Source organism: Gekko japonicus, unplaced genomic scaffold (assembly GCF_001447785.1).
Source record: "Gekko japonicus isolate JY-2015 unplaced genomic scaffold, Gekko_japonicus_V1.1 scaffold1585, whole genome shotgun sequence".
NCBI classification, from domain to species: Eukaryota; Metazoa; Chordata; class Lepidosauria; order Squamata; family Gekkonidae; genus Gekko; species Gekko japonicus.
Window position 1 is genome coordinate 113,859 of NW_015172602.1, and position 15,124 is coordinate 128,982.

The following is a 15,124-nucleotide window of genomic DNA, read 5'->3' on the forward strand; positions in this document are numbered from 1 at the left end:
GGCAACAGACAGGCCAAGGCCGATCATGCTGCCGCCGCACAGGTTGCCACCGCCTGCGGACGGCTGCAGGTGGTAGGGCAGGCTGTGTGCAGATGAGGACCAGCCCCATAGACAAGAGCGCAGCCAAGGGGGAGGGGGAGGCTGAGATCTTGCTAGCGTTTGTTGTATTCCTTTTACAACGAGCTTTGTTACTATATTTAATATTTCTGTGTATTTGAGAATAAATGCAAAGTAAATGTGAAGCTAATGTAAGGTATAGAAATATTCATTAGGAATAATGAAATGAGAAAGAATGTATTATTTAATAAACACAACAAAAGCTCCTACAATGGAAAACTCACAGTGAACAGAGAAAACTGTTAGGCCAAAAACATGCATACGTATTTGTATTTGGCTCAAACCTCTAAGACCCCTGCTACATCCTAAAACGATACAAGAAGTCAAATGGAATGAACCTTGGGATCGTCTTATCTTGATGAAACACAATGCCTTCCTGGTGGCAATATTGAAGAACTGGGACCTTCTCAGACTCAAACTGATCCCCAGTACATCTAGATTTTCCTCATTTCTCTTCCAAAGCTGGTTCCCTCCAGGCATCGATTTAGAGATGGTTAATATTTGGAGACAGGCCACAATAACTTGCCTAATAGACATCACTTCCAAAACTGTTGTTGTTGTTCAGTTGCACAGTCGAGTCTGACTCTTCGTGACCCCATGGACCAGATCACGCTAGGCCTTCCTGTCTTCCGCTGTCCTCTGAAGTTGGCTCAATCTCATGTTCATTGCATCTATGACACTGTCTAACCATCTCATCCTTTGCTGTCCCCTTCTTCTTTGACCTTCAATCTTTCCCAGCATCAGGGTCTTCTCCAGTGAGTGCTCCCTTCTCATTTGGTGGCCAAAGTATTTGAGCTTCAGTTTCATTATCTGGCCTTCCAGGGAACAGTCAGGGTTGATTTCTTTTAGAATTGACTGATTTGATCTTCTTGCAGTCCAAGGGACTCTCAAGAGTCTTCTCCAGCACCATAGTTCAAAAGAATCTATTCTTCGGCGCTCGGCCTTCCTTATAGTCCAACTCTCGCAGCCATACATGACTACTGGGAATACCATTGATTTGACCATGCGGACTTTTGTTGGCAGGGTGATGTCTCTACTTTTTATCATGCTGTTTAGGTTCGCTATCGCTTTCCTCCCAAGGAGTAGGCATCTTTTAATTTCATGGCTGCTGTCACAGTCTGCAGTGATCTGGGATCCCAGGAACGTGAAGTCTGTCACTACTTCCACGACTTCCCCTTCTATTTGCCAAGGAGTGATGGGGCCGGATGCCATGATCTTAGTTTTTTTGATGTTGAGCTTCAAGCCCACTTTTGCGCTCTCCTCTTTTACCCTGACCAAGAAGCTCTTTAGGTCCTCTTCACTTTCTGCCATTAGAGTGGTATCGACTGTATATCTGAGGTTGTTGATCTTTTTCCCAGCAATCTTAATTCCCGCTTGTGATTCATCCAGGCCAGCATTTCGCATGATGTACTCTGCATATATATTAAATAAGCAAGGTGACAATATACATCCTTGTCGTACTCCTTTTCCTATGCTAAACCAATCAGTTGTTCCATATCTGGTTCTAACTGTCACTTCTTGACCCTTATACAGGTTTCTCAAGAGACATGTGAGGTGGTCTGGTACGCCCATCTCTTTAAGGACTTGCCATAGTTTGTTGTGATCCACACAGTCAAAGGCTTTAGCATAGTCAATGAAGCAGAAGTAGATGTTTTTCTGGTACTCTCTTGCTTTCTCCATAATCCAAAAGCAACTTTGGAATGCAAAATGGATCACTTCTTGCCATGGTTTATGTACCGCCAGTTGAGCCATGCAGTGAAACTGCTTAATCTACCGCACATCATGAGCTCCGCCCCAACCTCCTTTGAAAAATTATAGACTCCAAGGACCAGAACTTTAAAAGTCTAATAACTGAGACGTATGATATCCTCATATGCTTAGATGGTGATAAGCCACTGACATTTCAACAAAAATGGCAGCAAGATTGCAATAGCACTTTCTCAGAAGATCAATGGAAGGGAATATGCTTCTCAAAGCTACTGACCTCTCCTATCGTCAGCACAAAGCTGCAACCATATAAGATTCTTACCAGATGGTATCTCACAACAACGAAATTGGCCTTTTTGACATCGGACCATTCCCCATCATGCTGGAAAAAATGCGGGGAACCAGGCTCTTTCACATACTGTTGGTGGCAATGCAAGTTTATAGTTGACTTTTAGCATGATGTACTGCAACAAATAGAACTAATCACGGGTTGCTCAATCCTGTTTTCCAGAACTAATATTCCTGGACATGTGGTAAGACACATGCATTTCGAAGATCAAGACCGAATTCATAACCAGTCTTCAGGTAGCAGCAAAAAGTTCAATTGCTTCCAAATGGAAATCATCTTCAGCTCCCACAAGCCATTGTTGCTTTGGGACCATTTTATCATGGAAAAATAACACTTGTATCCAACAATCAGATATATATCCAAGATTGTCTAACTTTATGGGGATATGGTTCCTGTTCCTTGATTACGTTTTAACTAATGACCAACCACATAATTCAACATATCTACACATACTTCACTATTAATATACGTTATATGATCTTATCATTATCATCATATTACCCACAGAATGCTTGATGCCTAGTCCTGTATACACACACGTTGTCACTGTGGACATTCCCTAGGAAATTGTAACCATTTCATACCTCACAAATTTACTTTCACACATGGTATCCTATTTTTGGATATAACCCTCTCTCATTATCTTACTAATTCACACTTGTTTGTTCTATTTATACTGATTATATCTGTTGAATGTGTTTATGCAACTGTTATTCATTGTACTGTTTGAAAACCTAATAATTTTTTTTAAAGTAGTACCAGTTAGTTGCCTTAATTTAGCTGCTGTATGTCCTATCAACCACTCAGAGCTGTCAATCATATTGTTCCTTGCTCAACTTTCCCTCAACTGCTTAGAGACCATGGATTATTTATATATGGAAAGCTTCATAAACATGGCGGGGGGGGGGAGAACCAAATGAAGCAGACGTCCATCCAAAGCAAGTAAAAGTGCTTTGCTTTGGCAAGACCTTCCTTCATTTAGAGGTCCTTTCAATATGGCTCCGAGCCAGGATGATTTGGTTAGAAGTGCTCATTCTTTTCAAAATTTGGCTACAGATGTTCCTTAACCAGTCTCATGGAAAGCTTGAGTTCCTGTATATGCGAAATGACATAAATCTTCTCTCTATTTTTTTGTTATAGAAACAGTCATAAGAAGTTAGGTGCAGCAATAATCTGGATCATTATAAGGCAGGTTCATATTGTTATTGAAGTATGAAACTGTATTTTTATATATTTTGAATGAACAGATAGAAGAGAGGGCTCTTGTACCATTAATTGCTATACTGAAGAGGAAAGAATTTGGCCTTAGAATATAAGAACAAAGGACCTACCAAGTCCAACATCATGTTTCTCTCTCTCTCGTGTGTGTGTGTGTGTGTAGGTTCTGTGGTAAGGCAACCTGTGAGAAAAAAGAGCAACCCGGAACCTGCTGAGGTACCCTGTCCAGAGAAAGGAGAATCAAATCTCCCCTTAGAGATTATTACTTTGTGAGACAGTTTTATTTTATATATATCTAAGTTATCTGCACATACTGACCTTGATAAATATATTTTCTGTTAAATTAACCTTTGTTGATCATCTCCATCTATGCCTTGTCTGTCAAGCCAAAAATCTAAGAAGCAGGGGTCTCCATTTACCTCACATATAAATACAGTCTTAGTTTAGCAGGTACGCAAATAAGAGACCTTTAGGGAGCACATAGCTTTTGTTTTAAAGCTTGTGTCTCCTTTTTTACTTGATTGTAGGTGTTTGGGGTATAATCTATAGGAGAGGCCAGAGTGGGAGGGGGCGATTGGATATGTGTGCACCTAAAACAGTTCTTGTTAACATATGGTATTCTATATAGTTTAATAAAACATACAGTGTTTTCTAATACAGCATATTCCTGACACTTATATACAGTGTCTGTTCGTGATAAACAAAAACTCCTATGTTTCCCCTTGAAACACAAGCACGCAAGAACTCTGGACTCTACTCAGTTGCTGCATCCCTTCCTAAAACAGCATTTCTTTTCTTAGGAAACTGGCTCTCATTTTTTTTGCTGTATCTAGTCTGTAGATTAACTATTCTTTTTTGTGGCCTAGGTTTACCCAACAAAATCCTTTTACATACAAAGAAGCTTTGTTGAAAGCTTTTCTACTGAAACAAGTTTCAGAAATAGTACCTACTACCGACGATTCATAATATGCACCTACCATCAATGATTCATAATACAATAAAATGTAAAAGAGTGGAATAAAAGTGAGTTTCAGTTCATAAACTTTAATACACTATTAGGAAAGGTTTTATTACCTTTTTCAAAAAGTAGTATTTAAGAATTTGAAGATGTAAAGGATGAGAAACCTGTAATGATGATCATTAATGTTTTTGTTGTGTACATAAAGTTATACAAAAGGACAGATATAGTCTATAAGAAATACTTCATATAACACTGCACTTAAAAGCAATACCATTTACATAGGCCGTCTAATCTGATACCTCATCCAGGGATTGTTTGGGGCCGGAGCGCGCCAGAGCACCAGCAGCCCCACCCCCACGCTCCTTTTTTCTAGAGTCGCACTGCAGCAGCGACACGATGTTTCCATTATATTCTGGAATATAATGGAAACATCACGCCGCCACTGCAGCGCGACTCCTGCAAAGAGGGCGGGGCCCCTCTAGGGGAGCCTTCCTCGGCTCGCCCGCTCTCTCCCCGGCCCTTCCTGGCTCGCCCACCAGGCAGAGAAGCCAGGAGAGGGCAGGGGGCGGGCTCTAGGTGCCTTCCACAGCTCGCCCACTTGGGCGGGTGAGCCGAGGAAGGCACGGGGAAACATTTAAATCTCCCCACTCTCTCCCCAGCCCTTCCTGGCTCGCCCGCCAGACAGATGAGCCAGGAGGGGATGGGGGGGGCTCTAGGAGCCTTCCTCGGCTCATCCACTTGGGCAGGCAAGCCAAGGAAGGCACGGGGAGACATTTAAATGTCTCCACACTCTCTCCCTGGCCCTTCCTGTTAAAAAGAAAAACCCCAAAGCATCTCAATACAATCATCTCTTTTCAAAGGCACAATACAGAGTCCTTCAGCCTTCATTTCTTCTTATCCTGTCTTCTTCGCAGTTTATAATGACTTTTAGGAGCTACTGCTCCCTTCTCTGACAAAGAGTCCTCTCCAGAAGACCCCGAGTCCAGCTCGCCACTGGACTTACTGTCCTCTTTATCGCCTTTCTCTTGCTCACCCATCTGGATTTTCAAAAAGTCCCGTGCTTTGGAAACAGAGTCTATCTTTTCCTTTTTATCTTGAAGTTTGAAGGTTACGCCCTCTGGATACAGCCACCGATAGCTGATTGTGTTTGTTTGAAGAAAAAGGATTAAATCTTTGTATTTCTTTCTCCTTTGTCTTATTTCAGATGGGATGCCTTTAAGGATCCTGATGGTGCTGTCCCCGATTTTCAAGGTTGTCCCCGTCGTCGCTCTCAGGATAGTATCCCTCACATATCTCTTTGAGAATCTCACTTAGCTTCCAAGATGAAGAAGAAGAAGAGAGAAGAAGAGATTGGATTTATACCCCGCCCTTCACTACCCAAAGGTGTCTCAGAGCGGCTTACAAACTCCTTTCCCTTCCCCTCCCCACAACAGACACCCTGTGAGGTGGGTGGGGCTGAGAGAACTCTGACACAAACTGCTCTTTCTCAAGGACAGCTGTGCCAGAGCTTGTGACTAACCCAAGGTCACATCAGCAGGTGCAAGTGGAGGAGTGGGGAATCAAACCCGGTTCTCCCAAATTAGAGTCCGCACACTTAACCACTACACCAAACTGGCTCTCAGATCTGATGAGATTGGGCTATACCGTGCTGCCTTCCCTCCCCAAGTTCCTAACATTACTAAAGAAAATTTACTGAATTTACTACTATAAAAGAAGCTACTGCACATACGTGCAAGCACAATAGCTCATTTCCTTATATAAAGAACTGAATTAGAAATCTTTAGGCTATTGATTATTTAGATTATGGAATTATACTTCTCAATGAAACGGCACCAGCTAATTTCATTAGTAATGCTTTCTACTTTGTAGTTTTGTAGTCTTATTAAAAAATAATAAAAATATCCCTCCGGGGATGCCAAAAAAAAAAAAAAGTAATGCTTTCAACCGGTCCCTGCAGCCACTACCCTGTATGACGGGGCAGGGAAGAATACCAGGAAGCGCCTTTTCATAGATACAAAATGTGCTGCTGCACAAAAGACCTTCCTCAGCCACACACAGAGCATCTATAAGAACAAACATTCGTCCCCCCAAAAAGCTTCCAAGTGGTCAGTGGTGGTTTGGAAATCAGCACAGGAAAAGCAAAAGTGATACGTTACTATTTGAAAAACTCTCTGGAAAAGAAAGCCAGTGTGGTATAGTGGTCAGAGTGCTGAAGTAGAATGGGGGAGACCCAGCCATGAAGCTCACCGGATGATCTTGCACTAGTGACTCCCTCGTAGCCAAGTTTGTCTCACAGGATTGTTGTGAGGAAAAAATGGAGCAAAAAGAACTATGTAGGCTGTTCTGTATTCCCTGAAGGAAGGACAGGATAAAATGTTATTTGATGCATAAAGAACACACGTGGGTAGAGGCTCCATAAAATGCTGGTTTCTGTCGTGCACACTGATAAAGTACAATTTTAATTTGTAAGTAGGAGATGCCATTTTAAAGTGTTAACGTACCTGACAAAGGAAGCTTTAACTACTGAAAGCTCGTACCCCCAAAATCTTATTGGTCTCCAAGGTGCTACCGGATTCCAATATGAAGTGTTATAAAGGCCCAGCAAATAAAAATAATTAGCATAGCAAGGAGAAGACTGACCTAGGTAGAACAGTAGGAAGATACTAGTTTTCTAGTCACAGGGAGGGGTTTTTTGTTTGTTTGTTTTGTTTTTGCTTTTTTTAAACACAGGGAAATAAAAAACATCATCCCTCCAGCCTTCACTTTGAAATGGTGGGTGATACATTCTATCACTCAGGACTCTATTATCGCATTCCGCTGTATGCAGAGACCATACTTTATGTAGCCCTTGAGCCAGGCAGGAGTTGGTTTTATGAACAGATGGTAAAAAGAATAAGAAGACCAGGGGATCCTGCTTCCCACAATGGCCAACCAGTTGCCCTGGAGGGCCAACAAAGAGGACCTAGAAGCCAAAGCCCTCCCATGATGTTGCTTCCTAGCAGAGAATTTCAGAGGTTTACTGCCTTTGAATATAGAGGTTCCTTTTACACACCATGGCTAGTAGCCGTTGTTGGGCCTATCTGCCATGAATGTCTAATCCCCTCTTAAAGCAAACAAGATGATCAATCTTCACTAAGAAAGCATACTTCAGGGAACAAGTAGCAGAGCCACAAGCAACAGCCAGGATGCACAACATCTCTGAATCCCAGCAGGTGACTGCTCACCTGCTTACCTACAAATGCTTGTTGTAGTAAATATATAAGCTTTTCCATTAAAAACATAAGCGTTCTCACAAATCCCATTCAGAGTAGTTGTATGGTTAGTACTAAATCTGATCACTTATACATAGATGCTATGTGAGCTATGATTAGTTTGTTATGACTGTTGATATATGTTGTAAAAATTTGTATTGATGACTAACTGGTTGGTTTGTAATATTGGATTTTCAGGACAGTTGTATACTGTTTTGCAGTTATTATATTTCTTGATATGTTATACTTCCTCTTAATAAACATTTAAACCCCCCCCAAAAAAAGTAGTTGTATGGTTATTAGTATAAACCAGTTGTATAGTTGTTAGCATACCTCGTTCTAAGGTCCATCTGGTCTTTTTTTTAAAAAACTCTTTATTTTTAAATCTGGTCTTAAAATCAGATGATTATAAATGACTGTTTATCAGATAGTCTTTCCATAACATTTTTCTTCTTGCTTGCTAATCACTTTAGAGAGAACTACCACCAAGTCAGCTCAGGAGACACTCCAAACAAACTGGGTTTTTGTTTTTTACAGACAGTACATCAAAGCTCTTTATGTAGCTATCCTGATCTAATGCAAAACACACAAAAGTCGAACAAAACATAGCAATGTCCTGTGAGCATATTAAACAGAAGTTAATCTTTAAATAACTTCCTTATAAAATCATGGACACCTATAACCACGAGCAACATAGGACTCAGTCCATCTGATAAAGCGGATTCTAACTCATAAAGGCTTATAACACAAAAGATTCATTAGCCTTCAAGGTATCCTATTACTCTGCTATTACATATTGTATTCAGTATGTATAACTTCAGGAACTAAACATGTTATCACAAGGCTTGAAAAAACTCGCGTTCAGTTTGCTGCCTCTTTCGCTTAATAAATATGAATCCGAAGTGTTTTAGAAAGAATCATGAAGTGTGAATATCCATTAAAATGTAGGTCCTGAAAATGTGAAAATGATATTTATAATACAGCAGCAGGGAGAGAATCAGACATACAGCTCAAACCCTGTTAGAGTCTCTGCCTCTCAATCCTATCTTTCAAGCAGGATTGACAAGATTAATTTTTTAAACTTGCTGCAAGCACTTTACTTTGTGGTGCTGTTTAAATTGTTGGCAATAAAAAAGTTGCTGGGGGCTTTGGAATACTGCCTTCTTCTGTTTCCACTACCTTCCACAACTTGTATTGGCAACAAAAACTGTTTGCAGAAATGTATAATTTTAATTATAAATTGCTTCAAAACATAAATGGAATTTAATTGGTTACAAAGCTATATTCTAACATAATCAGGGGGATTGTTTCACACAATTAATTTATTAAGGCATAATTTAGTAGTTTTGGTAACTTGCACATTTTGAATCCCTCAGGCAAATAACAAACTGATTAGTAAATGTAATAAAGTAATTTATTCTACTGACAAGAGGAATTAGGGAGTGCAATATCCTACTTGATCAATTGCCATTTTAAGAACACTGAAACCTCATACAATTATGCTATCTATATGGTATGCAGAACCTGAACTTCAATACAGCATCATCTTTGTTGCTTGAGTGATTTAATGAGAGGTTTCAGCCAGGTTTTTTAAACCAGGAAGTCTCTTAATATATCATGTAAAAGGAAATAATTGCTTTCTGAATTGAAAACGTAACCCTTTTTTATTCATTTAGAATCCTAATATCCTGTCTCCTTGCAGCTTCTCTCTCAGGCTTCTTCTTGTCTAAATAGCACATCCCACCACACAAGAAGAGACTATGCACAGTAGGATCAGCAGCCTTGCAGCTGCTTTTCATTGTATTAAAAGTTGCCCTTGGAACAGTTAATACTTTGTGAATGAACTCTATGATTTAATATAAAACACTGCTAGACAACTACTAGAAGACAGCTACAGATCTAAAATAACTGTAAGGGTCCTAAGCTACCAAAACGTTCAGCATTGACATTGCTTCTATATGTTCCAAAAGCTTAGACTTTAATGGGCCACCAAAGGAGAAGAGCAGCTTGGTCTTGGTATCAAGAATTGTGCCGGCCAGAGTGGAATAAAGCTTGGACACTGCCTTTACTTAGAGTGCAACCAAGTGACTAAAGAGATCCTATATTTCATAACTCTATGTGCTTTGTGGTTCACTTCCCCATGTGAAAGAAAGCATGGTGGGAATCCCCAAGGCCAAGTGTCATGGCTCGGGTGGGGTGTCACCTGATGCTGCCACCACTCTGGTTTCAGGCTCCTCTGAGAAGGCCCAGAGCACCCTCCCAGGCCTTTAGACCTCCCTTTTGGCCGAATAATAGGTGTGAGGACCAGGCAGAGTGAACAATGAAAATAGTTTATTTTATAGGAGGTCAAACAAACAAGGTGCAGAATAATAACACTAAGTGGGTGCAAAGAAAATAAATCAAATGCCCTAACGTGTCTAAATATATGCTGTCCCTAGCTCACTATCACAAGTGGCCTTAGACTACTTCAGGATGAGGGCTTCTTCTCACAGCAGCCTCAGTCCCTTCTAGCTCTGTTCCCTGGGAAGAAGAACAGCTTTCCCTCTTGTACCAGTTCTTTTATTCCCCAGCCCTCTTCTTCCCTATTGGTCAAAATCGGAGCCAAAACTTCCCAAGGCCTTCTGGGGTTTGTAGGCCCAGCCTCCCCTATGGCTAGCCAGGCTCCCAGGGCCTAGTAGGCTCTGGTGGCACAGCCCAGATCATGACACCAAGTAAACAACATCTCAGTTCTTGCAATAGAACACAAGAAAGGAGGCAGTTACTTACCTAGAATGTACACAAGTGACCATATACAAACCACCTGATATACTTTAGCAGTGATAAATGGTTAGAAATTACTAGTGATAGCGATACAAGCAAATTATAACATATTGAGAGTTAGATTAACGAAATGATTTGCAATTCCAAGCAGTTCCCAATGTCATGCCTGCCCCTGATGTAGCACCTGACAGCCAGGAACACGTGGACTTGGCACCACAAGCCCCTGATGGAACCACAGAAGCAGAGCCTTACAGCCAGGAACTGGCTCCTTTAACAGAAAACACTATAAGTCTTGAGGAGGATAGAGCCTCCCAAGAGACACCTGCGCCGGATCAGGCTCTGCTTAACTCAAACAATTCACCACCCGACTCCCTGCCACCTGTGAACCGGCTCAGGAGTCAAAGAAGACAGGAGCTGAATGAGAGACGCAAGGCTGCACGCATGCGTGGAAGACGCTCATTCAGCCCTGAGTTTTAACAGCAGCATGACCTTGCTCAGCAAGAGATAACAAGTTAATGAGCCAGCACGCTATATCAACAAACCTGCTGCTTGCAGCAATTCGTACTGGCAACTTCAGTTGACAGGACCAGACGCTCTGTGCAATCCTGCTCCGGACTCCTTGAAACCTTGACGGTTTGCTACTCGGCTTCTGAACTTCGGCTCCTTGACACTCGGCATTGTTTGACCCTGACTTCGGCTCTGCGATACTCTGGCTTCATTTGATTTATGGACTATGACGTATGGTATGTTTGACGCTGGCTTTGTGAACTGTTTTGGACTTGTTTAAATCTCTGTGCTTTTTGAACTATTGGCTGAACCTTGGACTGGCTTTGGACTTGACTTGTTTAACCCACGGTCCCTGGCCCTGCCATGACACCCAATGTCTGAATGCTGGAGTGGATTTAAAAGAAATTCTGAGCTCTCCTGAAGACTGCAATCCTGACCTTCCGACTTTGAAATATAATCCACTGAAATTCCAAATAATGACCAGAACAGCTACTTTGACAATAAAAGAAAATTACATGCTCCAAGTGAGATTCTTTTTCCCTTTTCCTTGAGATTATTAAAACTGTATGTCGAGCCTACTGCAAGACAACTCCAGTAAGCTAAACGATAAATTTAAAATACAGTCCAGGGGCACCTTTAAGACCAAGTTTTATTCAGATACAAGCTCTCCCTCCTCTGCAAGGAGAGATCTGCACGTTCTCCCCCCCCCCCCAATAGCTAGCAATCCAAAACAGTCCAGTGGAGCCTGAGCGGTGGGTGTTGCCTTCTGACACACTTCTGGTGATGTCAGGGGGTGTGGCATATGCAAATAAGTTATGCTAATGAGCCCCTGCACCTCTTTTTCTACGGAATGACCCCTGATTATAGTGTATTACATTTTAAAAATTTTGTAACCACCTTGAGTCTCCATGAGAAAAGCAAAGTAAAGTAACTAAAAAGACTTCATACTTACCCCATGTTCTTTGGCAGCCATAACCACTTTAAAAATAATATCCTTCTCAACAAATGGTCTCACAGCATCATGAATAATTACAACTTCTGGTTTCTGGATTGGGGAATTCTTTACAAATATTTCAAGTCCATTGAAGATTGATCTATGACGACTTGTTCCACCTTCAACTATCACTGATCGTTTGTGGCCATACCGTTTTACGATAGACTTCATTATTTCAACATTGTCTAAAGATACCACCACGACAATATGAGATATCCAATTGATTCTGTAAGACAGTGAATAATTTTTCACATATTACTAAACTTCCTTGAGATTCTGCTAGCAAAGTATGTTATGACTACTCAGGACTTGCGTATTACATCTGAACCAATAGTGAAGAAAATGTCATCATCAACATTTCTTACAATCAAAGATCAGACACAAAACACAAAAACTCCATTACGGAAGACTTTACAGAAAATATTACCTTCTTAGTTTGATATTCCAAAAATGGATATATAACTTTATATGTTTTTTCAGATGATGGCCAACACAAATCAAAGATAATTCATGTTTTTATTAAGGAATAATAAACTCAAAGATAGGCAGCCAAAAGATATAGTATACCATTTTCTTACAAACAATATTTCCAATATATTTCTCAACTTTAGTCATGTCTATGGTAAGTATGATAGTAATATAAAATGTTAAAAGGCACTCATTAAGAAAATCCAGTAACTGTCTTTATTGAAACGACTCAGCAAATATCTTTATTCAAATCAGAAAAGGTGCTTCTTATACTCAGTAATGAAAATAACCAATTTCTGCTTTTGCACAGACTTCATGAAGAAGTAGACCAAAACTTAACACAAAATGAATTTAATTAGGGGGGTCATATCAGAGACGCGAAGACTAGTGGAGAAATAGAAAATTCAGGTGAAGGGGTCTTTTTTCAAACAACTGGGGGGGAAATCCTATAAATATTTTCTTTTCGAACAAGTGAAATGTTTTGTAATACGAGGTTTTGCTCAACATGTGTAGTAAGAGGGTTTTTTATGTAAAATAACCTACAATAATTCTTATACATGCTGAAGACATATATAACACTTAAAATCCAATATACATTTCGGCACCTAAAGGGTGGCACCATCTTTGTGAGAAGAGCATACTGAGCTTTTTTTACTTGTGGACTGATGTTTGCCTTCTTCTGGTGACCTCTGAAAAAAAGATATATGTGCTTAGGTTGCACAGGGTATTATAGAAACTTATAACTTTCTTTCTCTAGTATTGGGTAAATTTTTGCTTGCAGAAAACTAAGTCTGCAATCCTAAGAACCCTTTCCTGAGAGTAATCCCACTTAATAAAACAGGACTTTTGAGCAGGACCACTTAGGATTGCCCCTTAAAATATTTATACATTTTATAAATAGTATGCCAAATAGTACAAATTTTACATAGTACCGTCAGTTCTGGTACAGATTGTGGAGCGACAACCCGATACCAGCACCATTTCAAATATCTACGCCTGCTCAGCATTTCACAGAGGAGGCCAACAAGGTCTTTAGTTTGTGACCAGATGTCAGCTCTGCTCCACACAACAACCAGCCGGATAAGAGTTCTCAAGAACTCAAAAGCTTGCAGTTTTTTGTCATTTGGGTTACTCCTAATACATTGCTTTTGTTCATGTTTTTGGATTTTGCTTTGGACTAGCATGGATGTCTACAGCTTCTTGGCACAAGGAATGTATTCAGAAAGAGCTCTGAGTCAATATGCCGAAGACCACATGTAAGTGTGCATTTAGTAATCGTGAACATGAAATGGGAGGCATTTAAAAAAAGACGAAGAAAAACGGGAGCCATTGAGTTATCTTTAACTAGCTTGTAGGGACAGGGTTTCCAGGAAACACTGAATCTTGGTTAGCAATTCACTTTGGCAACAAAATAGGGAGTAAGCATTTAATCAAAGAATCATAGAGTTGGAAGAGACCATACAAACCATCTAGTCCAACCCCCTGCCCAATGCAGGAGCAGCCTAAAGCATCTGTGACAAATATTCATCTAGTCTTTTCTTGAAAGCTGTCAGTGAAGGGGAGCTAACCACCTCCCTAGGCAGCTGATTCTACCCTTGAACCACTCTGACCATGAAAAAGATCCTCTTAATATCCAGCCGATACCTTTCTGCATGTAACTTAAACCCGTTGCTTCAGGTCCTATCCTCTGCTGCCAACTGGAACAGCTCCTTGCCCTCCTCCAAATGGCAGCCTTTCAAATATTTAAAGAGAGCAATCATGTCCCCCCTCAATCTCCTCTTCTCCAAATGAAACATTCCCAAGGCCCTTAGCCTTTCCTCGGAGGGCTCAGTCTCCAGACCCCTGATCATCCTCGTCGCTAGGGTTGCCAAACCCCCCAGTTTGGCAGGGGTCCCTTGCTTTTGGGGGGGTTCTACCACTGCCCCCTGTAGATTGAAGGCCGTACAACCAGGCTGTGACGTCACCGCATCCAGTCATAACAATCCCTGAACTCTGCAGTTGCCAGCTACTTTCACAAGTGTTTTAAATTGCATTTTCTCGTGTTCTCAACAAGATATTCTCTTGATTTTTTCACTGCAGTATTCCAGACACTTCACACTAGCTTACAGTGTTACTGAGTTCAGTTTCCCTTGCATATTTGAGTGCATGTTTCGTATATTTTACAAGCATATAATAGGGGAAAGTGGTGGATGTCTGTTGTATGATGGTATTGTCAAATAACTTCTGGTTTTCAGTATTACTTTTTATTTGCCACTGACACAGCAGGAGATAGAAATATGCACAAACTCATACTTCTTATTTAAGAAGTTTTCACATACAGTAAACTTCAATCTTAATCTCCAGTGACCCTAAAAAAAACTACACGAGATATTGGTGTACATTCACAAACGTTCAAGGGAACCAACAGATGTAAGTACAACAACAATCAATCTTCCTATGGAACTTCCTTTGAGTAAATTAGTAAATTAGAGGAAAATATAGAAACTACATATTGTGGCCTTCAATGAATCTAAATCTCCCCAGTTGTCATTTCAACTCACGTTGTTGCAGTTCAGGGGCAAATATATGTGAAAGGCTTACACTAGCTTACAGTGTTACCAAGTTCAGTTTCCCTTGCATATTTGAGTGTATGTTTCGTTTATTTTACAAGCATATAATAGGGGAAAGTGGTGGATGTCTGTTGTATGATGGTGTTGTCAATTCTCACTCTATTTCAGATTTTTTTGGGGTAGATCAGTTTGCCACAACAAATCCAGAAGGGAACTGGGGGTTCTGCACATCCCCTTCTTCTG

General features: G+C 40.6%; 1 protein-coding gene across 1 annotated transcript in view; it reads right to left on the minus strand.

The window, feature by feature from the left end:
* The window catches only part of ISPD (isoprenoid synthase domain containing), a 103,084-nt gene that overhangs the window by 83,694 nt on the left and 4,266 nt on the right, over positions 1-15,124 (minus strand). The window contains exon 2 of the mRNA XM_015421586.1: positions 11,823-12,090. Coding sequence (XP_015277072.1) covers positions 11,823-12,090 — 268 coding nt within the window. The remainder of the gene's footprint in view (positions 1-11,822; positions 12,091-15,124) is intronic.